At 42.4% G+C, this 25506-nt stretch overlaps 2 protein-coding genes across 2 annotated transcripts; one reads left to right on the forward strand and one right to left on the reverse strand.

Moving 5' to 3' along the window:
- Positions 1-2051: 2051 nt before the first annotated feature.
- bsnd (barttin CLCNK type accessory subunit beta) lies at positions 2052-3515 on the reverse strand. The gene is made up of 3 exons (XM_019277662.2): positions 3187-3515; positions 2990-3066; positions 2052-2328 (listed from the first exon to the last, which is right to left on the reverse strand). Exons 1-3 carry the CDS (start codon positions 3361-3363, stop codon positions 2217-2219), a joined length of 366 nt encoding a protein of 121 aa, XP_019133207.1. The 5' UTR covers positions 3364-3515; the 3' UTR covers positions 2052-2216.
- A 12920-nt stretch (positions 3516-16435) lies between these two features.
- dhcr24 (24-dehydrocholesterol reductase) lies at positions 16436-24751 on the forward strand. Its single transcript, XM_010731051.3, has 9 exons — positions 16436-16786; positions 17581-17736; positions 18355-18460; positions 18916-19034; positions 20561-20824; positions 20903-21046; positions 22746-22943; positions 23035-23213; positions 23951-24751. The coding sequence occupies exons 1-9, from the start codon at positions 16553-16555 to the stop codon at positions 24102-24104; spliced, it is 1554 nt and encodes a 517-aa protein (XP_010729353.2). The 5' UTR covers positions 16436-16552; the 3' UTR covers positions 24105-24751.
- Positions 24752-25506: the final 755 nt, after the last annotated feature.

Here is a 25506-nt window from a genome sequence, read left to right on the forward strand (position 1 = left end):
CTAAATATCCCTAAAACACTCAATAAAATTATATAAAATAGATATTCCGCACCAGATTTTAGGTTTCTCCACCAGCCAAACTGCAAGTTTAGCCAGTTTGTTTACAAGGAACTCATCAGGGCTCATTAAGTTGAAAAGATTTGGGCCTTTGGGCCTCCTTTGGCAGGGACGGTGTAATGAAGGAGTTGCAATGTGGGAACTGTAGGATTCAGCATTCTTTGGTGCTCGACCCTCTCGACTGGAAGAGTTGTAGTAGTAAGTAACTTTCTAAGTAAGAAAGTTTGTAGTAAAAAAAAAAAGTCTTAATTTAATAAATGTAGGTCAATGCAGTCTGTACTTAACACACAACACACACACAGTCCTTCATGTAGTAAATAGTGCCATCTTCTGGACTACCACGCAACACACATTCAACTTTATTGACACGGACACAAACTGTTGACACATGATCAGTCACTTCCATTAGAAGACAAGACACATTCAAACAGCATCATGTGGGAGCGATGCCATCATTTGACCAGGTGCAGCGCGGGACAGTGTGACACCGACTCTTCTGGGTTTGAGGAAGAAGTCTCCTGTTACTCCACTTTTGGTTGCAGAAACCCGGCGGAGCCTCAGCATGCCTAGGATTGAAATAAAAAAAGGATGGAGGAGGGGAGGGTGGGGACAGAAATAGAAGTCTAGTTCCAGCATTTCGTCCTCATTTTCTCACTTTAATCGAGGGGGGAGGGTTGTGCTGAGCGCGCACGTCTTTCTATCTCGCAGCTGAGCGCTTCACAGCCTCTTTTTCCACCGGCTGGTCATGATGCTAAGTGAGGCTTGAGTGCTTTAATCAGGGAACATTAATGATCTTGTTTTAAAGGAGAGAGAGAGGGGGGGGCATTACTCATTCACCGTCTCCGCCTCATGTTTCCAACTAATCTGCCCCTTTTTTCAGTCACAACCTTCACGCCCACATCTCTGCTTTTTCTCCCCATTCGTCCCTTTCTGCTGCCCATAGTTACTCCATTACATCACCGTTAATTTTCCTGTTAAGATAATAAAATTAGTTCCACAGTGTATTAGTGCAGATACGTCCTCAACCCCTCAGACACATTACACTGCTGCTGTCGCCATTTCAGCCCACTGATGATGGTCGCTCAGCATCCTGAGATACACAGACAGACCGCAGGGAATCATTAATGCCTGAACCAACACCCACTAGTCTGTGGGCTCAAGGAGGATAGTGTGTGTGTGTGTGTGTGTGTGTGTGTGTGTGTGTGTTTGTGTAACACGTACCCTCTTGGTTGTGCCCCAGCAGGAGTACACACTAGCTTCTCTAGACTTTCCTCCTGTATCTCAGAAGCCAAATTACCTAACAAAACACACACTCTCCATTACTGAAATCAGTTCTGCATGACACCACTCATATATTATTATCTCCCACACACCACACACACACACACCCCTCTGTTATCTACCTTGGGATAGCACTGGCAAGGGCTCCACACAGTCCCGCACACACCATGGTGACGCCGAGTACGCAGATTGGGCGTAGCTGTGCCAACTGCCAACCGGCTGACAAGTTGGCAATGACCAGAGGTCTTTAGAAATTCGTGGGTGATATCATGGATACTACATCCATGTTTTATGCTGTCTATGATGTCGTCATAACTTTTTAAGGACAGTTTCCGGTCTTCAAATTACTTGTTTTGCCTAAATATCCCTAAAACACTCAATAAAATTATATAAAATAGATATTCCACACCAGATTTTAGGTTTTTCCACCAGTCAAACTGCAAGTTTAGCCAGTTTGTTTACAAGGAACTCATCAGGGCATCATTAAGTTGAAAAGATTTGGGCCTTTGGGCCTCCTTTGGCAGGGACGGTGTAATGAAAGAGTTGCAATGTGGGAACTGTAGGATTCAGCATTCTTTGGTGCTCGACCCGTGCCTCTCAACTGAAAGAGTTGTAGTACTAGTAAGTAACTTTTTAAGTAAGAAAGTTGTTATAGTAAAAAAAAAGTCTTAATTTAATAAATGTAGGTCAATGCAGTCTGTACTTACACACACACGCAAACACACTCCTTCATGTAGTAAATAGTGCCATCTTCTGGAACTACCACGCAACACACATTCAACTTTATTGACACGGACACAAACTGTTGACACATGATCAGTCACTTCCATTAGAAAGACACACATTCAAACAGCATCATGTGGGAGCGATGCCATCATTTAGACCAGGTGCAGCGCGGGACAGCTGTGACACCGACTCTTCTGGGTTTGAGGAAGAAGTCTCCTGTTACTCCACTTTTGGTTGCAGAAACCCGGCGGAGCCTCAGCATGCCTAGGATTGAAATAAAAAAAGGATGGAGGAGGGAGGGAGGGAGGGTGGGGACAGAAATAGAAGTCTAGTTCCAGCATTTCGTCCTCATTTTCTCACTTTAATCGAGGGGGGAGGGTTGTGCTGAGCGCGCACGTCTTTATCTCGCAGCTGAAGCTTCACAGCCTCTTTTTCCACCCGCTGGTCATGATGCTAAGTGAGGCTTGAGTGCTTTAATCAAGGGAACATTAATGATCTTTGTTAAAGGAGAGAGAGAGGGGGGGGGCATTACTCATTCACCGTCTCCGCCTTCATGTTTCCAACTAATCTGCCCTTTTTTTCAGTCACAACCTTCACGCCACCATCTCTGCTTTTTCTCCCCATTCGTCCGCTTTCTGCTGCCATAGTTACTCCATTACATCACCGTTAATTTTCCTGTTAAGATAATAAAATTAGTATCCACAGTGTATTAGTGCAGATACGTCCTCAACCCCTCAGACACATTACACTGCTGCTGTCGCCATTTCAGCCCACTAGATGATGGTCGCTCAGCATCCTGAGATACACAGACAGACCGCAGGGAATCATTAATGCCTGAACCAACACCCACTAGTCTGTGGGCCATTAGGATAGGATAGTGTGTGTGTTTGTGTGTGTGTGTGTGTGTATGTGTGTAACACAGTACCTCTTGTGTTGTGCCCCAGCAGGAGTACACACTAGCTTCTCTAGACTTTCCTCCTGTATCTCAGAAGCCAAAATTACCTAACAAAACACACACTCTCTATTACTGAAATCAGTTCTGCATGACACCACTCACATATTATTATCTCCCACACACACACACACACACACACACACACACACACACACTCTGTTATCTACCTTGGGATAGCACTGGCAGAGGCTCCACACAGTCCCGACACACACCATGGTGACGCCGAGTACGCAGATTGTGGCGTAGATGTGCGGTCGCTCCTGAGTCATGACAAAGAGGCCGACTGTCACCACACAAAACCCCGCCGCTATCAACCCGTACCGATACGGTTTCCCTTCGACCATCGCTGCAACCGTGTTTGTGTGCAACGAGTAGAGATTTGCTCTGTGAGGACTTGAAGGTGAGGGTGGAGAAAGCACAGTTCAGGGTTCCACTCTGCTGGTTATTATAGCCTGCAGACAGCCTGGGCAGGGTATAAAATTGCATGTGTGTGTGTGTGTGTGTACCTGATAGGTCACCTTGCCTCAAGCTGCAAAAAAGGCGACTTGCACCTGAGCTTCTGAACAGCACTGAGTGTGAATGTTTGCTCTGCTCCAACCACAGAGAGCTCCGTAACTATTCACCAAGTCAAGTTTATAGTAACATCACAACAAAGCACTGACAGTGGACATTCTGACTGGTTAAGGCACTTTGCATTGGAGTGTACAAGTGTAAGGACAAGGACAGAGCGCGGATACAAAGAGGAGCTGTGAGGAAAAGTTCTTATCGTGTGTGCGGCCACAGTAGTAGGTCACATAAATTCAAGCAGGCCAATAAAATATCCTAATCGGATTTCTGCAGGAGGCTCGCAACCAAACTGTTGACATGAACCCCTTAACTTTGTTATAAAAGTTACATAATGCTGCTCTCAAGAAAGGCCCTTAGTGTATGGAGGACTAAAAGTGCCCAAATTAAATAAATAAACACACACAATAACACAATAATTACTTAAATGTGTCATTAATTAATTAAAATTGGAATTAAATACATAAACGTGTTATTAATTCATTAAAATCTGTTGCAGTGCTTCACAATTCTTGAAACAATTATATATGTTTTTTTTTTACATAAAATGAATCGGTATTTTAATGAATTAATGACACATTTAAGTAATTATTTAACGGCGTGTTTATTTATTTAATTTTGGCACTTTTAGTCCTCCATATTAATGTAGAGAGAGCGAAGCAGTTTGTAGTGATCATTTCAATTCCTTTCGCAGTCAATCACAGCACACTCCTCAGTCGACACGGAGGCACAGTCTGTATGAATACGAAGTCTTTAACCAGCTGCGGTCTCCCCCTGTTTTCTTGGCTTTTTCTCGGGTTCAGGGCGGCTGTCTTTAAGGCACAAACGAAGCCAGCGAGTTCATCCATAGCACCGACTGTTCGCTGAGAAACCGGAAAGAAAAAAAAAAAAAAGGCACTGACACAAAGAGTAAAGAAGTCCACCAAGAGTGAGAGGTTAAAGCTGCTCGCTGTGCTCTTGGCTCTTCATCACCGTGTCGTAGGACGGAGGTGGCTCCATAGTCCACGGAGGCGGGGTGGATGGGAGGGAGGGTTCAGGATCCGGTATCCTGCTGACGGAGTCCTCTGACATCTCCCGGCGAATTCGGTCCAACCTCCTAAAAAAAAAAAAAAAGAGTGTGAGAGAGAGAGAGAGCAGAGAGAGATTACTTTCACCGAAACCTCCTCTGTGCACTTCCACAAACAAGCCACCTGTAACAGCATCCACCAGCCAATCAAAGTGGCCACGCTGTTAATTCTGCAAAACTTTAAGTCTTAATATAATTTGAACAGGTGAGTTCTATAAAAGAAAAGAAAAAAATTATAAATCACCCTTTAGTACAGTTGTCATGAACGGGGAAATTAGCTATAGAGACCAAAACTGTTGCATGTGTGCACTGTGCATGTCTGTATTTGGGGTCTATGTTTGTCTTAATGGAGTGAAAGCATGCATTTCCATCTCTGGGATCAATAAAGTAATTCTTCTTGTTCTTCTTCTTTCCATTCTTACACTTTAGATCATTTCAATAAATTCCTCTTTAGTCATTTTATAACTCTTCCTGCAGTTCATAGTCTTTCAGCTGCTCCTTAAACTCAATCCCTTTTCCAGTAATGCTTTTCAGATCCACCACATCTCCTCCAGGAAATGCATTCTGGTGTTTCCATACGATCACCCTGTGATCCACAAACATTTTATCTGTGTGCACGGTCTCTGCATCTGAAAGACAGCCCTGCTTTAAGAAAAACTGCCTGAGTTTCATCAGTATCTGGAGGTAGAAAAACCCTCCATGATGGAAACTGTTCTCCTGCCATCTCTTTTTCCTCGGTGCTGGACAATGAGCAGAGCACGTCTTGTTTAGATTTGCAGGCTATCGTAGATTACCTCAGACAATGCCAGCGGGGGGAGTCTGTCAGCCACATGCATGTATGGCTGCTGTTTTTCCTCCATACTTCCATAATCAGTCCATAATCAAAAAATCTGTTGCTTTCCAGTTCTCCGTGTCACAAGTCCAGTTCCCAATGCGCTTCACTGCTCTCTGCCAAACTGTTCGCTATAACTAATGCGTGCTGATGTGTCCAACAGATCTGTTCAACAACAGGCCGCTTGTCAGCTCACCTCCTCGGATGGTGTGTTCTGGCATTTGTCTGTATGCGTGTTTATTCATTGGAACAACACAAGGGAAGCCTGAAAAGTTCCTCGCCTCCAGGCTTGGTTTATATATGCAGAAAACAAAGAAAGGGCTTTTCTTAGTTTGTTGTCTTCTTCTCTCCTGATCCAACATTCAGGAGGGTTTAGAGACCATTTTAAGTTGATAATATCAGTTGGTCAGTCAGTAGATCAAAACTCTTTGGACCAGACAGAAATCTGTAACAATTTGTTACATACATTCGTGGTTCCCAGAGGATGAATCCTCATAACTTTACTGCAATCATGAAGTCGACTTGTAGTTTAGAGTGAAATATCTCAACAAGTACTGGACAGATTACCACAAATTATGTCCACATGTTCATGCTCCCCTCAGGATAAAATGTTACATCTCTTTTTTTTAATCTAACGTCATCTTTTGATCAAACACGTTAATATGAGATTATAAATATTAACATGCAACACACGGAGCTACTTGCATGGCTTTAGACTCTTCGTCTCGTGGACTCGTTGAGTCCTGAATCGCTTTGTCACGTGTTGAATGTTGCAGTTAACACATAAGAGGGAAACCGGGTAGACTTTGGTAACGGTTCACCTCATTCTTATAATCGCCTCCCGGTAAAATAACAGCAAACTAAAAAGAGGCTCGTATCGAGTTCTTGAATTGTGAGAATGTAAAGTTTGTACGGAAACACAGTTTATATTTATGGATTATATTGATGCCAGGACTGTCGACGTGACGGCTTTTATCTTGTGCTTCTAGAGTGGTTTTACGGACACGTAATGAACTGCTCAAATATCATATTTCTTACAGTGAGTTTGGTGTCATATTTTCCACTGACAGCGCAGGGAGCTTCAGTTTAATTCAAACTGCTAATATGTTAATTTCTGAACATTTCATCAACGCTATAGAAACATTAGGTAACTGATAAGTATGGTAAGGTTGTTGGTCGGCTATTGACTGACGGCGGCTGATCAGGTTTATTATCAGCTGATCATATTCAGTTTCTAGCAACAGTAAATGGTCGATCGTAGTGTGTGTGTGTGTGTGTGTGTGTGTGTTCACCTTTTCTTTACAATCTAAGATAGATGACAAACATTAATGTGATGACTCTTGTCCAATCACATCACTTGGTGTGAACCAACTGTTGTATAATATTTAATGACTCACAGTAGCAGAAGAGTCTTTTCCCTCTGAGAGTTCCCGAACCAACGCTCTGTGCTATCCCATGCACATTTTTTAAGAAAAACAACAAACCCCCCAAAAAATGTGTATATGTTTCTGGTCATGTTCCTCTGTGCATGTGTACCTCTGTATAGCCAGGGCCTGCCGTGGACTGAAGCGCGTGCCTGTGCGGGGGTGCAACAGGAAGTGTCCGGGCACTGCCACCTGGAGATTCTTCATGGCCATACAGAGTCCAGAGACCAGCATGCCCACGCCACTGAGGCCCAGGAAAAGCCCGATTGCAAAAAGCGGGGCTGACTGATGGGGTAGGCCAACGCACAGGGCCATGACCCCACCAGCGGTCATCAGAAGCATGCCCAGACAGAGCAGCATGCCCTGGGGGAGCGGCATCTCCAGAGGAGGAAGAGGAAGAGGAGGAGGGGGACCCCCTCCCTGCTTTCTAGGAATTGACTTGTTCCAGCTACAGCTGTATCTCCAACACTTCAGCAGCTGCAGCCAGCCTGCAGGAGAGAAGAGAGGGATCAGATACACAGCATCCACTCAACTGAGAGTGTGTGTGTGTGTGTGTGAGAGAGAGAGAGAGAGAGAGAGAGAGAGGAAGTGACTCAGGGGTTAATCACACGCACACATGCAACATGTAAACCATCTTTACGCGCGGCCGTGCGTTTTGGCGATAAACCTCGACCCTCTCTCTCTCTCTCTGACCTGATCAGAAGTCGCTGTTCAGCAGATGCGTGCTTCATCATCTCTTTTCCTCCTCTTCATCAACTTTCACTCCCGTATGGCGTCCCCCCCACTCCAGCCACTCCAGCAAAAACCTCCCAAACAAAAAAAAAAAAAATCCAAGTCTCTCTCTCTCCGCCTCGGCTCCGCCGCGCCTCCTCTCTCATTCTGTGCTCGTCTGCCGCGTCGCTTTCTTTCCCAGCAAAAGAGGCATATCCGGGTTTTTTCTTTTTTTCCTCTTTTCTTGTTGGTGTGTGTGTGAGAGAGAGAGAGACTGTGTGTGTGTGTGTGTTACTGCACCGAAAATCTGCAGGAGAGGAGTTGATGTCGCATGTGGGTGTTTGGTTTTCAGCTGGCCACAGCAGCACCAACACCAGCAGCAGGATCAGCAGCAGGACAGGGGAGAGACTACAGTGTGAGGAAGTGTTGTTTTGTTTTTTTGTTTTTTTATGAGGAAGGGTTTTCAGTGACGAGGATATGGAGGGCAGGGCTGTTCTGTCACTTTGCCTCTGTTTGGGCTAAAGCTGTTTGCACCAGGGAAGAAGAATTATAGTCCCAGTCATATGTGAGCCGATAAACCCTGCAAACAAAAAGCAGACTGTGTTTTTTTTTTTTTTAGGTGGAGCTCTGCTGGGGGTGGAGCAGGATGAGGAAGGAAATGATTTTGGTATGACTGCAATGACTGAAAATAAGTTGCAGAGGCGGGGCTATGCATGGAGGTCACAGATCTCTTATTGTGACAGGAGATGCTTCAGATATTGCAAATATCTCTGAATGTTCCTTCAAGCCTAAAACCTTTTCCAGTCTGATAATCAAATTTAACAAACACCCAAATATCTAAAAGGCAAAAAATATGCCACAAGGGCATAAAAACATAGAATAATAAGGTGAAATCAAGAACACACAGTACAATATGATCATGTACCTTTGACCTTTTGCCGCCAAAACACCTGTTGAAGCATGGACCTGATCTCTGAAGGTGTGCCGTGGTATATCTGGCATCAAGATGTCAGCAGCAAATCTTTTAAAGGTCCAGTGTGTCGATTTTAACAGGATCTATTTACAGAATATGGCAGAAACGGAGTATAATGTGCAGAACTATGTTTTTCAGTAGTGTATAATCACCTGAAAATAAGAATTATTATGTTAGTATAAAGAATGGACAGGGTACGACGTCGCCCGCAGGTTTCTAAGAGAGTGTCGTGGCTCTGGCTGCCAACATGTTGGCTGTACTCCTTCGTCCACTTCTAATCTAAAAATACACAAAGATGCAGATCATTGGTGCACCTGAGGCGCGCTGAATGAAGCCTGTGTGCTCACACAAGCCATCTGTAACAAGACCCACCTGTCAGTCAAAGCGTCCACGCTCTTAACTCTGCAAAACTTTAACTTTAGTATCATTTGAACAAGTACAGTTTTCATGAACAGGGAAATCAGCTATAGAGACCAAAACTGTCTTTTGTACCAGGCTGTTTATTTCTGCTGTGAAGTTGTGGCTGAGGGTCAAAAGTCTTTCTCAGATGAAATGATGCTTAAGATTCTTGAAGTTTAAGTTTCTTTGCAGTCTGATGAAATATTCTGAAGGTCCCGGCTCTTGGTTCAAAAGGTTCAAAGGTCGTTATCTGAAAAGCGATACAGGCGATCCTGCACCATGAGCTCTACAAGTGCTGGTGGGAATTAAGTCTCTGTAAATAATAATAATAATATAAAAAGTAAGAGTCTGTATCGAATGTGACATAAGATAACTTCTGTTATGATTTGACGCCATATAAATAAAATTATGTTGAATTAAATTGACCCGCTGCCTCTCGTCTCAAGTCTCGAAGGCCACTGTCGACCTGCTAAACATCTGCAAACCCAGACTCCACCTACTGCAGAAGACCATGTCATATGATCAAAAGCTCCAGGACATCTGCTAAATGGACTTTGTGGAGGATTTGTTTTCTTAAGTGTGAGGAGTTGACATTCACCTGCTGCACATTTCCAATCATCTCTGTTGGTCGAGTCTGATATCGTGTCCTTAATCAGCGATTTATTAAATAAAGTTGAATACATTTAAAAACATGGTGCAAGATTGTCCCTCGAGTTGCTTTTTTACAAGATTAAAACACGTCAGTCATAGAAGCATGCATATTCAGAGGCACAAAAGAAACAACACGGTGGATCATCTGTCGACACAACAACGTATCTGTGGCCGTCAGTTTAGTGCAGCATCTTACGTCACAAATAATTCACTTGTGTAAGGACAATTATACATATCATATATGCAATTTCTTTCAAACTGTGAAGACTAAATGAATGCATAACCGAGGATAAAGACAAAAAAATAATAATTAAAAGAACATTCTTGATGTTTTTGCATCTTTAACATCATTTACAATAAATTACATACTTGGATTTTTGAGCATTTTCTAATTGTTTTATAAATTTCATTATTAAAATCATCATGCAAGAGACTGCAAGTTCTCACAACACCTTTAGGATCACCTTTCTATTATGCAAGAGTTAAAGATTTTAAGGAGATGAGGGCCAAACTGCATTTTTTTTTCTCAACCTCCATATTTGACTTTTCACGATTCATTTTAAAAAAACATATGAACACGCTTGAGGCGACCGCTTCTCAAATCCAGAATGTTGTATATTCCCATCAGTTTCCAAACAATAATTTCATCCCAGATAGCAAATATTTTGGCTGTATTATGGCATACATTTGGCATTTTTGGCTTAACTGTGGTATGATTAGGGTTATCCATAATAGATAAGGGGGCGCCAGCAATATATGGCTGAGTTAAGGCATGTTTATGGCAGGCCAGAAGATTGGGCAAAGAGTGGGAACAGCTGATTTGGGGCTCTTCTGGGTGAATTTTGGCTCCCTTTTGGTATGATTCTGGCTTTCCTAATTCGGGCCATTTATGGCCCAGACATCCACCCATAACCTTGCCAAAATGACAAATGCCAGATTTGGGCCAAAGCGAAGCTATCTGGGATTGTAATAAATAACCTTCCCGAACATGTTTATGGTCTCTGCAAGCTGATTTGCACATTAAACTGGAATGTATTCATATTAAGGAAAGAAAAACATTACAAATGCATGAAAATAATGTGCTGTAAGTATGCATGGTTTGTTGTTTTTCTTACTGAAATATGCAAAAAAAAAACACTGATAGGATCCTTTAACATAGAGGGAGTCTACGGTTACAGCAGGTCAGGTTGTGATACTCCCAGCTCAGGCGGTGAGCTGCAGTGGTCTGGAGAGCAATGGAAAAACTCATATGGTCAGATGAGTCATCGTTCCCTCGCTTTCAACACGAGTACATGTGTGGCACACAGACTGAAAAACGTCCACGGGGCCTGAGCGCTAGTTTCCCCAGAGTGAATCATATCAAATCCATCCTGTGACGAAGCATGTTTAATCGTGATGGAGGGAAATATTTGTTCAGGATGAAGTTTTTCCGACATTCCCGGGAAACAAACGATCACTGTTGTTGTTTGACGAGACAACCGAAAAGTAGGATTGGTTTAACCAGTTATCCGTATTTGTTGAGCTGAAATTAAAGGAAATCCTGGATTTCCTGTGTGCTTCTGTTACCATGGTGACTGATGCCTGCATGCAGCAGGTTAACGTGAAGCTTAACTCCTAGTTTTCAGTCTTCGGGTGGAAGTCCACCATTACGAAGGCTGTTAAAGCTCAGGTTTGTATCAGAGTAAAACACTAGAAAATCAGCATTTATTTGCATTTTTTTCTTGTATTTTAATTCTAATTAAATATAGTTTGTTTGAAACAAGATCTACAGTTACATTTCTCACTGTTAACTCGTCGCAAACATCAGGTCGAAATAACGATTAGAGATCAGAAAAAGGTCACGAGATGTAACAGCATCCTGAGAGCAGATGTTCTTTACCCAGGCAGATAAGCTCATCATAATCTCCCAGAGATGTTTAATGTAATTCAATCTCATTAACTATTTAAAGTGTTGAAATATTTCTTTAACTCCTCTCCAGCATCATCTGAACCCACCTGGGTATTTGTGGTTGGTGGAAGAATATTATGACGTCTCTTGAAAAGAGTTTTAACGTTCATCAAGACGGTGAAACGGTGGCAGCCACAGTCTTTATAAAGACATAAAGTGTCTTGGTGCTTTGTTTTGGTCTGATAAGGCTGAATTCGGTCGTGATCTACCTTTTAATTTCACCATATATTTAGAGATGCATTTACACCTGCATTGTAACTACAGAGAACTTAGGGAAACATGCTCAGGACTAGCACTGGTCGACATCAGAAAGAAGCATGCTTCAAGTGTTTGATAAAGTGTGTTTCTGTTGCAAAGTCTCAGTCGTGTGCATATTTGGTCTGATGTACACGGAGGTGGGATGGTGTCCATGTCGTCACACCTCAAAGCTGATCTCTCTCGACTGTCCGAACAGGGGCTCTGACGCCAGGTGTGTGTCCGAGTATGCGCGCCGCAGGTGTGTCGTGCTGCACGTGGTCTTGATGGCGACCTCGTAAGGAGGCGGGGGTTCCAGCCACGGAGGAGGGTGAGGCGTTGGACTGAAACCGCCGTGGTCCATGGGTGGATAGTCGAACTCCTCACCACGAGCGCCTTGCCTGTGGCGCTCCATCGTCCTACGATTGTAAGAAAACAATTGTAGAAACACACAAATTGATATACACAGTGTTGCTCTAAGGTGTGAGCGGTTGTAGGGATCAGGTAGCAGATGGAGTCATGTTCTGTTGTGTTTCCTGCAAATTACAGGGATTGGTTTTCACTGAAGTATAATGGGAATCTTAGTTTCACAGAATGATAACAAGCTTGTGAGTCTGTAAACACAAGCCAAATATTTTACCAAAGTTTATTTATCACTAGCCAACAGCTCCTGAAAGTCAAAGTAATAGTTCTGGGAAATATGCTCAATCACTTTACGACGGAGAGTTAGATCGATACCACTCTCATGTCTGTGCGGTAAATATGAAGCTTAGCTTAGCATAAAGACTAGAAGGAAATGTGGAGAAAGAGGTAATACCAGGTCATTAAGATGTAACATCTCCTTTGTTTAATAAGATAAGTTCAAGTTAAGTCCTTTATTTAATTACCAAAAAAAAAAAGGCAAATTTTTTGACTTTTTTTAAGGGGATGGGGGGCATGGTTGCTAGGCAACCAGTGGAGACTCTAGGAAGTTACTTATCCCAAACAAAAATGTAATTTTGACATTTCCTAAACCAGTTTTAAGTCTTTGTGCTAAGCTGAGCTAACTGGCTTCATATTTCATGTTCAGACAAGCGAGTGTTGTGATTTTTTTTTTTCATCCGTTCTTACTTTTTGTCAAGAGAGCGTAAAGTGTATTCCCTGAAATGTCTATTTCTACTTTGTGGTGATTATATTTAGTCAGCCGTGCATCCTGCCTGTGTGCAGAGTTCAATCAATCAACGACAAGTGTCATCCGGAGCCGAGCACGGCCTTGCACACAAGACAAGGTGACGATTTTCTCCTCAAATCTGAAGCTCCGTATGTATATTTGGTCAGAAATGAAAGGGAAATAAAGTGGCAGTGAGTGTTTCTCTTGGAAAGGTGCAGCTTCGTGCATGCCTCTGGTACAAATATGAGCAGCTTTTTTTTCCTCTGAGGGACCCTGAAAACTGATAACTGATCCTATGATGTCATCAAATATTGAGCCACAAGAATAAATTGGACATCACGACAAAGCGAACACTCACAGTGTTTCTAAAATCTCTTCTTTGGGTTAACTAAACTGTTTTTCTATTCATTATTAGTACATGTAGGCCTTATTTTTCTGGCTTCAAGATAAAATAATAAATCTAAAACTAATTTTTGCTTCACCCACCTGGGCAGAAACACTGACTGGGACTCTGGGAAGCGGCTCCCCGGTGATGTGAAGAGGGCATGGCTGCCGAAGTTGGGGTAGTCGTTGTATGGATAATGTGGACACTCTGGGTCGAACTCCCGGTGGTTGTAGTTTGCGGCACTTTTGCTGTTCATAGCCCAGAACAGCCCCAGGATGAGCATGACCACCCCCAGCACCACGCAGCAGAGGGAGAAAGCCTGCAGGCGACTCTGGGACGAGGCCAGGAAGGCTGTGGAGCCCCCGGTCACAATGAGGAAGGCTCCGATGAAGATTGCTCCATGGTGCAGGGAAGGCATCCTCATCCAGGACTGTAACTGTGTCTGAGGTTATTGTGGAGGCTGTGACCGGCTGGATAGTGTCACTCACATACAGGCAGTCCCACGAAATGTGCTCCCCATGCGCTCTGACACTGACCAGACATCCAAATAATCCACTCCACAGTCACACAAGTCCTATTATGACAGAAAAAGCTCACTTCTTCCCATAATGTCCTCCTCCCATACTGTTAGAAAGAATCCCAAGTGGTTAAGTCCTCTCTCTGTAGATCTCCAGCTCCCGTGGAAAAGTGCTAAAACGAATGTTTTGTTGTTAAGTAAAGAAAAATAAACCGATGAAAGCTTTGATGCGCATCAGGCCAATGTGGAGTAGCTGTGTTCATCATCAGGGCAGATGGACGAGAGGACAACAGAGCCCATTAAGAAATCTTTACTGGCGCCCCACCCTCCCTCTGTCTAATGTGTCTGAAGGGTACCACTTTATCCCTGTGTGTGTGTGTGTGTGTGTGTGTGTGTGTGTGTGTGTGTGTGTGTGTGTGTGTGTGACAGCAATTTCTCCAAACATAAATGGCCATATTGCTCACAAACACAGTGGACTATAGACTTACATCCTACACTCAGAGGGGTTGGGTTACAAAATTTTCATCACAACCTGAGATCTGTAATATGTTCGAGTGATTTAAAAGGAAATGTTATATATATTTATACGATTTGTTTCTGTTTTTGACCAAATAGGCTGATGAGCAACCTAATTTATTTAAGGGTTAATTGGTATTTTACTATCTTTATCAGTAAGACACTGTTGGAGCTTTTGTTGTGGCCTTTGTGGCTTTGAATCAGGACCTAGAGCTACAATCGAACGCACTGAGGTTGTGTCCTTTTTTATTAATTTGAATCTGAATTTGTCCGTTTTAGCAACCTAGAGAGAGTTTATATCAAGCGGCAAGTCCTGTGAAGTGAAGCCAGTGTAAGTAATGAGTAACGTCACCTATAGGTTTGTGGAGACCTGTTGTAAAGCTCAGAGTCTGGTGGCGATGGTCGTCGCCAGTCCTGCCTAATCTACAAATGGGCAAAGACAAATGTTCAAGCCTGTAAGAACACCCACCTGTCAACCAAAGTGGCCACGCTCTGAAGTATGCATACATTTACAGGTCCAGTTTGTAAGATTCTGGGGTCTCCAGAAAAATAATATACATAACTATGTTTATATCAGCTAAAAACACGTTTAGCTATGTGTTCCTACAACTAAACGCCAGCTCTAGATCGGGCCTAACGTATTTTTTTGTAGTTTCTCAATCATGCTAGGAAGGAACGGGTGAGGTGAGGGGTTGTAATCAGCAACTACACTGCTAGATGCCACAAATTCCTACATACTGATCCTTTAAGCCTCAATGTAATTTGACCGTGTGAGTTGTATAAAAAATGTAGTCTCAGTACAGTTGTCATGAACGGGGAAATTAGCTACAGAGACCAAAACTTTGTCTTTTTTGTACCAGGGTGTAAACCAAGCGGCAACCTTTGTGTCTGTGAAGTGAAGCCAAAAACTGCAGTTCCTCAAACGTCCACTTGAGGCTGGCTCCAGAAGTGAGTCAGTCTCCATAAGTCCCCATGTTCAAATGTCCAACTTCACAGCAGAAATAAACATGTTTACAGCCTGGTACAAAAAACAGTTTTGGTTTCTGTAGCTAATTTCCCCGTTCATGACAACTGTACTGAGGGTGAATTTATATACAACTCACCTGTTCACATTATATTAAAAATATACATAACAGCATGGCCACTTTGATTGACAGGAAGGTGACTCTTTACGCAGACGCTGTCATTGTTCCTTTCACAACCACAGATGTTACCGCTTGTTTAAAATACAATCAAATTTAGATATAGCCATATAGCCATACATATACTTATATTTATACTGATAATTCTGTTTACACTGTGCCATATTGCCTGTCTTTTAGCTTGTATATATTTTAGATTTTTAGATTTGTATATTTTAATTTAATATTATTTTTTATATCTTTTACTTATATTTTATACGTCATGTTTATGCTCTTTGCACGGGATAAGAGGGAAACGAATTTTCAATACTCTGTATGTCCTGTACATATAGCAGCTTTGACAATAAAGTTGACTTGACTTGATAATTGAAGTCCAAACAAATGTAAAAAGTCAAAACTTATTAGAGATGAATATGGATTAGAGCTTCAAAATAATAATTTCTGTGTTTATGTACTGAGAGGGTTTGGTGAAGCAATGCATCTGTGGGATACCATGTAATCATAAAAATGTAATTCCACATTAATGATGTCCAATCCACTTTATTTATATAGATTTATAGCAAACACAAGGTTTCCAAAGTGCAAAGAAAAACACAATAAAAACATGAAGTAGACAATAGAAAGATAAAAAACAATAAAATAAATAAATAAAAACATGCATGCATGCATGTGATGGATTCAATGTAAAGTTCAATGCACACTCCTCACACATTGTCAATGGCTGTGTTGTAACATGCGCGTGCATGGTGTGACTGCCTCTGCGCGCTCTGATTGGTTGAACCTCAGAGAGGCTACATCCACTCACTGCTTTGACCAATAGGCGCGCAGCTTTGACGTGTGGTCACCACCCACCTTGGTCATTCCGACCAATGAGCGCGGTGTAAAGGTGTCTCCGTGAAAGGGTGATCGTTAGTCTGGGTTTTTTTTTTTTGGTTGGAATAATCAATGCGGAGTTTGATCCGCAGCCCAACTTCAAAGTGCAGCACATAGTTTGAGTTTGGAGCGCGTGCAGGCTGCACACATGGACCCGCTGCTGGTTTTAGGCGCGCTGCTGCTGCTCACGTTCCTGCTGTGGATCCGAGTCAAAGGTCTGGAGTACGTGATCGTGCACCAGAGATGGATCTTCGTGTGTCTGTTCCTGCTGCCGCTCTCCGTCATATTTGATGTGTATTACTATGTGCGCGCGTGGCTCATCTTCAAGATGTGCTCTGCGCCAAAACTGCACGACCAGCGCGTGCGAGACATCCAGCGACAGGTGAGCCATCATCATCATCTGACAGTGTGTGTGTGTGTGTGTGTGTGCACAGGTATCATATGATTTACATTTAACCCAATGGAGCTCTGCTGCTTAAAGTCAATGTCTCAGAATAATCATTATAATTAGGTTATTATAAGGAGTTACCTGTATTGCATGTGTTCATACCTTTGCCACACATGCAATTCTGTTGACTCATCAATCACTCATTAGTCACTTATTACACCAGTGTTTTATATCTGCTGCTTTTTTTATGCAACCGGACTGTCACAGAAAACTTTTACATCAGTGATCCAGCTCTTAGAATTCATTAATCGTCATTCCTGACGCGTAGATTTAAAATCAAATCAAATAAAAGCCATTTCTTTTAGTTTTAGATTATCTGGACCTGCAATGAGTGTAATCTGGGATTCAGCAAGGCCATGCAACCATTGTACTGATAAGTCTGTATTAATTAAACCAGTTAAATGACATAACAGACATACAGTGTGTTCACATGCTGCACTTTTGGTATTATGACTTGCATAATAAAGAGGCAGATAAGACACCTAATACCTTCTGAAGGAGAGAGGAATTTGACATGAAGTAGAGCGGAGAGAGCTTTATTGGACTCTCTTAATGAACTCATAATGAAGGTGAAACACACAGAGCCGCTCAGTTTATCAGCCTTTACAACTCTGAAGAGCTGCCAGGACCTTTGACCTCCAACGACGGCCTCGGTGAAAAGATAAACATGTATGCTGCGTGTCCTGTCTGTTCATGTCTGCTTCATGTTTTCTCATTTCTCATCTCAGGTGCGCGAGTGGAGGAAGGACGGCCGTAAGACCTACATGTGTACGGGTCGACCCGGCTGGCTCACCGTGTCGCTCAGAGTGGGGAAGTACAAGAAGACCCACAAGAACATCATGATCAACATGATGGACATTCTGGAGGTGGACACCGAGAGGCAGGTGAGGAGATCCAACACGACACACAGGTTGTGTTTCTAAATGTTTTAGTTTTACTTGTAGGCGACAGATATTTACAGTCTTGTGTTGATGGCGCCTCCATTTGGAGGGAACTCCCCGACTTTTGACCTAACAAGTCAAAGTTTTCACCTCTCGACATCTTGATTTTTCCTTTTCAGTTTGTCCAATATTAATATTCAATACCTGCAAATCCAGTGTCATTCCCATCAGCCTCAGCTGTACTTTGTACGGGGGCACGGTGGCCCAGTGGTTAGCACCCTCGCCTCGCATCAAGACTGATGTGGAGGTGCCAGACACTGTAATTACTTGAGTGCCGCTTGAGGTTGGCTACGGAAGAAACCATATTCTTTGTCTCTGTGATGAATCGGCGACTTGTCCAAGGTCGCGTCTCGCCCAATCCCAAACTGGAATCGACTTCAGCCCCCTTATGAACAATATCAACGGTTCAGGCATGAACCGTTAGGAGCACTAGGAGGAGCCAGAGGAACCGGATTTGTCTCACATACTACTGTCGGCAATATGAACTAGTAATCGTTTAAACGTGTCGAGTTTTGCGTTGGCGAACCTTGTACTCACAGCCATCTTTTGTCTTTTTTTAAGGTGGTGAGAGTTGAGCCTCTAGCCAACATGGGTCAGGTGACCGCTCTCCTCAACTCTATCGGCTGGACACTGCCGGTGGTGCCCGAGCTTGATGACCTCACCGTGGGTATGTTGTCCAGTATTTTCTGGGGTATGATCACAGAGAGGCATCATCCGTTGTTTTCTCTCGGGTTTCTAGAAATAGAGAGACGACGTCCACAGCTGATGATGGAGATCCTGCATCTCTCACATCAATCACTGTGTCCTATTCAGAGCCTCAGCGACTTCTCTAATTGTGTTAGAGGATTGATGCTGTAGCTCAGAGGATTAAACTGGGAGGAAATGGCTGCACTGGTGGAAGCTCCCCTGGATCAGGTTTCATAATGGATTTCCTGATGCCATAAACTGCGCATCAACTATCTAATGTTTTCCCATCAGGCCACGGTACATTCATTTATCCTGATGTCCACACGGGCACGAACAGTACATGCTCTCGCTTGTGTGTTGCCCGTCATTGGTGTCACCTGGACACTCAGATTGAATTACTCAGAACAAATCTTTTTATTCTCTCTCCTCTCTCAGGTGGTCTGGTGATGGGCACAGGCATCGAGTCTTCCTCTCACATTTACGGGCTGTTTCAGCACATCTGTGTCGCCTTCGAGCTGGTTCTAGCCGACGGCAGCTTAGTGCGCTGCACTGAGGTGAGTATTGAGTGTGTGTGTGAGGCCTGTATCATGAAGTGAGATTAGTGGGTTAGCACGCTCTCTTTAGGGTTGGCTCAGGTTTTCCAGCATGGCGAAGTCGGCTCATGTTAAACAGGGATCGCCATGGTAACATCATCACCATCACCTCTCTGCCATGGCAACAGAAAGTCTTTACTCACTTTTAACTGTTTTTATCCATTATTGTTGGTCCATAAACACTCAAGACTATTGAAAAATTCTGTTTAAAGCTTTATCTTTAATGTGTGAATATTATTCCCACTGTTTCTATTCTGTTCTATTTTTGTTGGATGATGAACACTGTATTTATTTCACCTTCTCAGGTTTCACCTTCGTTTGTGACCTAGTTTCTCGTAGGTGTATCACCGTTTCATATATATCGATATTTCATATCATATTGAGTCCTTCCCTCATGGTTCTGATGATGATGATGATGTAAACATGCTATAATAACATCAGATCAGAAAGCCCAAAATCAAAGCAACAATGTCTAGATATTGGTATTTTCACTTTCAGAGTGCAATCCCACTGTGGTAAATATGGACAGCTGTACACGTGAATTTGTTCTGACATTACTTATCATCAGAAACTAGCGAGTCGACAACTTCCAAACATCAACAAGGTCAACAACAGCAGACACAGCAGCCAGCTAATATTACTTACCAGTCCAGCAGCAGTCAGCCCAGCTCGGCGTCTTTCAGCCTTTTATTTCACCAAGTTCTCACCAACCACTAAAAGTCAGTCCCAGATTTACTCTTGTTTGGCGGCTTCTTACTCGCTCACTCTCTTCCTCTTAGTTTCCTTTGTGAACGTCCTCTTCTGTCTTTTTCTCTCTGTCATTACGTCCATAGAGGCTGCACTACCTCCGCTCCCCGTCTATACTTGCCTCCTCTTTCCGGGGGGTCCAAAATGCCCGTCCGAGGTGGCAGCCCAGCTAACAAACTGATCCAACACCTGTAGTTCACAGCAGTTTACTTCACTGTGCATCAGGGAACTCTTTAAATCACAAATAATTGATCCACAGCAGCTGAAGGGAAAAGCAGAAAACATTTTCCCCATAACATAACTCTGCGGTAATAATATTTGGCCTGGACCCTCTGCTTGATTTAGAAAAGACTTCACAGGGTTAACTCAACCCTGATTTCAAGCTTAAAATTGTGCAATTCGAGTTATCGTCCTGTTAATGACAATCATTTTTAAATAACAAAAATCGCATAATGCATCCTGAGATCGTTCCGTAATGACTCCATCTCCTCCACTAGTAATTTTTGTACAGTCCCTAACTCAGAGAGAGCCCAGGCTGAAGCTTGACACAGGCCCCAGAGTGTGGTCACTTTGTGGACAAGATGAAATGGTCAATGCTGTGAGGTTTGCTTGTAAAAGCCAACATGCAAAGACAAAAAGCCCGATGTTAGAAACCCAGAAGACCACATTCATCACCACACGTGTGCCGTACATCTGTGTACAGTTTGTTCTTGTTCAAAGATGAATTTTCTGTCACACAGGAGGAGAACTCGGACCTGTTCCACGCCGTCCCGTGGTCCTGTGGCACTCTGGGGTTCCTGGTTGCAGCCGAGATTAAGATCGTCCCCGTGAAGTCGTGGGTGAAGCTGCACTACGAGCCGGTCAGAGGACTGGAGAACATCTGCAAACGCTTCGCTGAAGCATCGGAGAACAAGCAGAACACATTCGTCGAGGGCCTCCAGTACACTCTAGACACCGCTGTCATCATGACAGGAACCATGACTGACCACGCTGAGCCTGATAAGGTAAGGCGTCTGTGAGCGCGTCTTTGACTTGTTTTGTTTTAAATCACGTTTAACCTTCTATGTTCTTCTTTTAATAAGATTAATCGGATCGGGCTGCACTTTCAACCATGGTTCTTTAAACACGTGGAGAGCCACCTGAAAGGCGACCGGACCGGAGTTGAATACATCCCTCTGAGACAGTACTATCACAGACACACACGCAGCATCTTCTGGGAGCTTCAGGTACTTAAAACACACACACACACACACACACACACACACACACACACACACACACACAGGATGTTTCCGTTACATTAAAACACTCCAAATATCTGCTGGATTTTAGCCCGTCATCATCTCATCAACTCTTTGCTCATTGTTCTTTATTACACTCTGTATCTGTCACACACACACACACACATTTAGGACTCACACACACACACATACCATTAGCCATTAGTGAGAAGGGCTTGGCATCCTCTGTTTTCTGTATCAGTAAATGGTGTGATGAATTATGCATAGCATTGGTTTGACGGATGGCTGCAGGAGCGAGCGCCGGGCTTCTCTCTCGGTTTTTGAAAGGGTTTCTCAGACGGACAGGACAGAGCAGCGTCAGACAGAAACGTTGCTTTGATTAAACCATTGATCAACAACGCGGGTCGACGTCGTTGCTGTGTTTTACATGGCGATGTGGTTGGAGGGTTGTGGCTGCCCTCTGGTGGAGTATAAGAGGAGAGCAGCTACTGGAGTGTGTCTGCACCTCATCTGCGTTCAGACAGGACAGATATTATGACAAATTGTATATAATATTCTGTATATAATGGAAAAGCCACTGCAAATGAACAACAATACACTTATGATTCATGTTATAATGTGTAATGTTAAATGGTAAGAGAGGGGCTAAGTCTCCCATCAGGACCGTTATTACACTTCTCCTGAAACTAATTCATCTTTTTTTTGTAATAAATATCACAGCTGAAGGCTAAAATACAATAAAGATTTTTATATTTTGTCATTTATTTTTTGTAAAGTCGACATCATGTATGAAAACATTAACATTTCTCAACCCTAGATAAAAACAAAAAAAGAGAGAAGAAATAAAAAGTTTACACATTGAGTCACATGGAAGCAAAGACAGGCTGTCAGGATTTGAGCTCATTGTTTAATTTAATCACTACTGAATATTTAACACTGGAATTTAAATACTTTTGTGTTTGTGGCATTAAAATATTTAACTCTGAAAACTTTCTATCTTAACTCATTTCAGGTGGCGCTATTTAAAAAAAGGTTATTTGTGGAAGTTAAGTTAAATTATTAATTTAGCCAAATTCTGATTTTAAAAAAATCAAGTCTAGTAAAAAAATGATTTGGTGAAATTTAAGCTGAAAAAAAACCCTCAAACTTAAGTCTGTCAATCATGTGATCGAAGAAACATGAGCAACTGAAAAAAATGTTGATGACATGTTTTTGACGTTGCACTTCTTCGGTTTCAAGTTTCAAGTTGCAGGTTTATTTATAATATGCTTCGGTTTCAAGTTTCAAGTTGCAGGTTTATTTATAATATGCAGGTTTACAACACAATGAAATGTGTTGGACAAGGGGAAGCGGTCAGCTCAGCATTAAGAAATAAGCAAAGAAGTAAAATACAATGCCATAAAAAGAATATATAATACAAAATATAAAATATACTAAAACAGAATATGAGAAAAATATGAATATGCGTTTAATACAAAATATACTGAAATAGAATATGGTAAATATGTTTGAATCTTGAAATTTGAAAACTTTAAAGAGGGTAATTCAAAGTAAAATAATGCAATGCTATAAATGACTACAGTGGTATTTAAATTTAAACTTGAAGTAGTGATTAATCAGTATTAAATAAATTGTTTCGGCACTAGTTACAACAATCCGTCAATCCTCGTGTGTTTGTCTCCAGGATATTATTCCCTTCGGCAACAACCCGGTGTTTCGCTGGCTTTTCGGTTGGATGGTTCCTCCCAAGATCTCCCTGCTGAAGCTCACCCAGGGAGAGACCATCAGAAAGCTTTATGAGCAGCACCACGTGGTCCAGGACATGCTGATACCTATGAAACACATGCAGGAAGCCATCACACGCTTCCACCAGGACATCAATGTAAGACTTGTGAATGAAGCAACTAAAAACTCACTGTTCATATGACGTACACCTGCTTGATCTCTTGGGTGTGTTGCGTTATATATTTCAGGTTTACCCTTTGTGGCTGTGTCCGTTCCGGTTGCCACCAGGCCGAGGCATGGTCCACCCCAAAGGTCAAGAGGAGGAGCTGTATGTGGATATCGGCGCTTATGGAGAACCCAGAGTGAAACACTTTGAAGCTAAAGCATCAATGCGTCAGCTGGAGAAGTTTGTCAGAGACGTGCACGGGTAAGAAATATATTAAATATAATGATATGTACACAGATCAGCCATAACAATATGACCACTGACAGGTGAAGTGAATACCACTGATCGTTTTGTTATCGTGGCACTCAACTGTAAACTTTTGTGCTTAAAGTTGGGTGCCCATACTGCCACTGGATGTGGATGTTACTTTGACATGTACCACCTACCTAAGCATCCTACATGTACACCCTTAACATGGAAACGGTATTCCTTGATGGCAGTGGCCTCTTTCAGGAGGATAAAGCACCCTGCCAAAAGGCAAACATGGTTTGAGGAACAAGACAGCAAGTTGAAGGTGATGAATTGGCCTCCAAATGTCCAAGTGACAGGAATGCGGGGAGGGAGAGATGGGGAATGACATGCGGGAAAGAGCCACAGGTCGGATTCAAACCCTGGGCTTCCTCAGCGAGGACTGAGCCTTCACGCATGGGGCGGTTGCTCTACCAACTGAGCTAAACACCGCCCCCCAATCGATCATCTTTGAGACAAACAAGCCTGATCCATGGAGGCCCCACCTCGCACTTTACAGGACTTATAGGATCTGCTGCTAACGTCTTGGTGTCAGATACCACAGCACACCTTCAGAGCTGTAGAGGAGTCCATGCCTCGACAGGGCTTCACAGTTTTAGGTTATAATGTTATGGCTGTTTGATGTATATTCACGCTGTGCTGCATTTATACTGTATCTGCTGTTACACTGACACGTCTACCACCTGCAGGTTCCAGATGCTGTATGCAGATGTGTACATGGAGCGAGAGGAATTTTGGGAGATGTTTGATGGACAGCTGTATCACAGACTGAGAGATGAGCTAGGCTGTAAGGAGGCCTTCCCTGAGGTTTACGACAAAATCTGTAAATCAGCCCGACACTGACCGACGCCCTCCCTCCCTCATCCCATCACCGATACCTGACCTCAGTGCTGTGTCACAGCAACTCACACTCTGTGACGGCTTTGAGGATGTTTCAACAAAAACAATGATTCGCACAAAGATACACCTGTGGAAGTGGAATGAAGCTTTGTAAACACTAAGTGTGCATTCAGACAGGATACGGCACCAAAGAAACGCAGCGACCTGCAGCGGAGAAGTTCTGACTTGACGCAGCTCGATTTCACACTTCAGCCACCAATCGGATCAGATCAGCTCAAACAGCCACAGTCAGCCTGAAGTGTCTCTGAAGCTGAGACTATCCAGGTGATTCATGGATACTTTGTTTATTTCATGTAACAGCATATTTTATTTTTCTCTCCCCTTTTTTAAATGTGTGTTAGGAAACTTTTTCCGTGACAGATTTTTTTCTCTATTCACCTTTTATTACCAGCCTTACGTACAGTTTACCAAGTGCCAAACACTTTGTACACTTCACAATCGCACATATTTTAAAATATATACTTTTTATTTAGACATTTAAAAGAATATATATATTGTAACTTATGTGGTACTATTTTGATATCGAAATCGGATCATGTCACCAGGATTGTGTAAGGATTGAATGAATGAATTAAAAACTCTTTCCTGCATTAAATATCATTTTTATGCTTCTTTAAGTTAAGATTTATTTCACTTGTTACAACAGTACACAAGATCGATAAGTACTTATAAATAGGAAATATATAGAAAAGATCTGATATATATAACAGTAAGTAAATAGAATTAACACAGGAAAATGTAATTAAAAGTAAAAATCCATCTCTCCACATAGAGACAACCATTTACACTCACATTCACACCTACGGGCAATTTAGATCAAGCATCCAGAAATGACATGAGACAGTAAACATACATTAAAGTTAACCTATACTACAGTAAACATACGTTAAAGTCAACTTATACTACAGTAAACATATGTTACAGTTAACTTATACCACAGTAAACACATGTTAAAGTTAACTTGTCCTACAGTAAACATGTTAAAGTTAACCTATGCCACAGTAAACATACATTAAAGTTAACCTATATTACAGTAAACATATGTTAAAGTTAACCTGTACTACAGTAAACATATGTTAAAGTTAACTTGTCCTACAGTAAACATATGTTAAAGTCAACCTATACTACAGTAAACATGTTAAAGTTAACCTATACTACAGTAAACATGCATTAAAGTCAACCTATACTACAGTAAACATGTTAAAGTTAACCTGTACTACAGTAAACATACATTAAAGTTAACCTGTACTACAGTAAACATACATTAAAGTTAACCTATACTACAGTAAACATGTTAAAGTCAGCCTATACTACAGTAAACATACGTTAAAGTCAGCCTATAACA

Source organism: Larimichthys crocea, chromosome XVII (genome assembly GCF_000972845.2).
Source record: "Larimichthys crocea isolate SSNF chromosome XVII, L_crocea_2.0, whole genome shotgun sequence".
In the NCBI taxonomy this organism is placed as follows: Eukaryota; Metazoa; Chordata; class Actinopteri; family Sciaenidae; genus Larimichthys; species Larimichthys crocea.

Bases quoted from the DNA above. Each gene is read 5' to 3' on its own strand.
- bsnd (XM_019277662.2), bottom strand. From the start codon at position 3,363: ATGGTCGAAGGGAAACCGTATCGGTACGGGTTGATAGCGGCGGGGTTT. The intron at 3,067-3,186 runs GTAGATAACAGA...GTGTTTTGTTAG, and splicing joins TCTGCCAGTGCTATCCCAAG to GTAATTTTGGCTTCTGAGAT. The intron at 2,329-2,989 runs GTACTGTGTTAC...TTTCAATCCTAG, and splicing joins GCTGGGGCACAACACAAGAG to GCATGCTGAGGCTCCGCCGG.
- dhcr24 (XM_010731051.3), top strand. From the start codon at position 16,553: ATGGACCCGCTGCTGGTTTTAGGCGCGCTGCTGCTGCTCACGTTCCTG. The intron at 18,461-18,915 runs GTATGTTGTCCA...CTCCTCTCTCAG, and splicing joins GCTTGATGACCTCACCGTGG to GTGGTCTGGTGATGGGCACA. The intron at 21,047-22,745 runs GTACTTAAAACA...GTTTGTCTCCAG, and splicing joins GCATCTTCTGGGAGCTTCAG to GATATTATTCCCTTCGGCAA.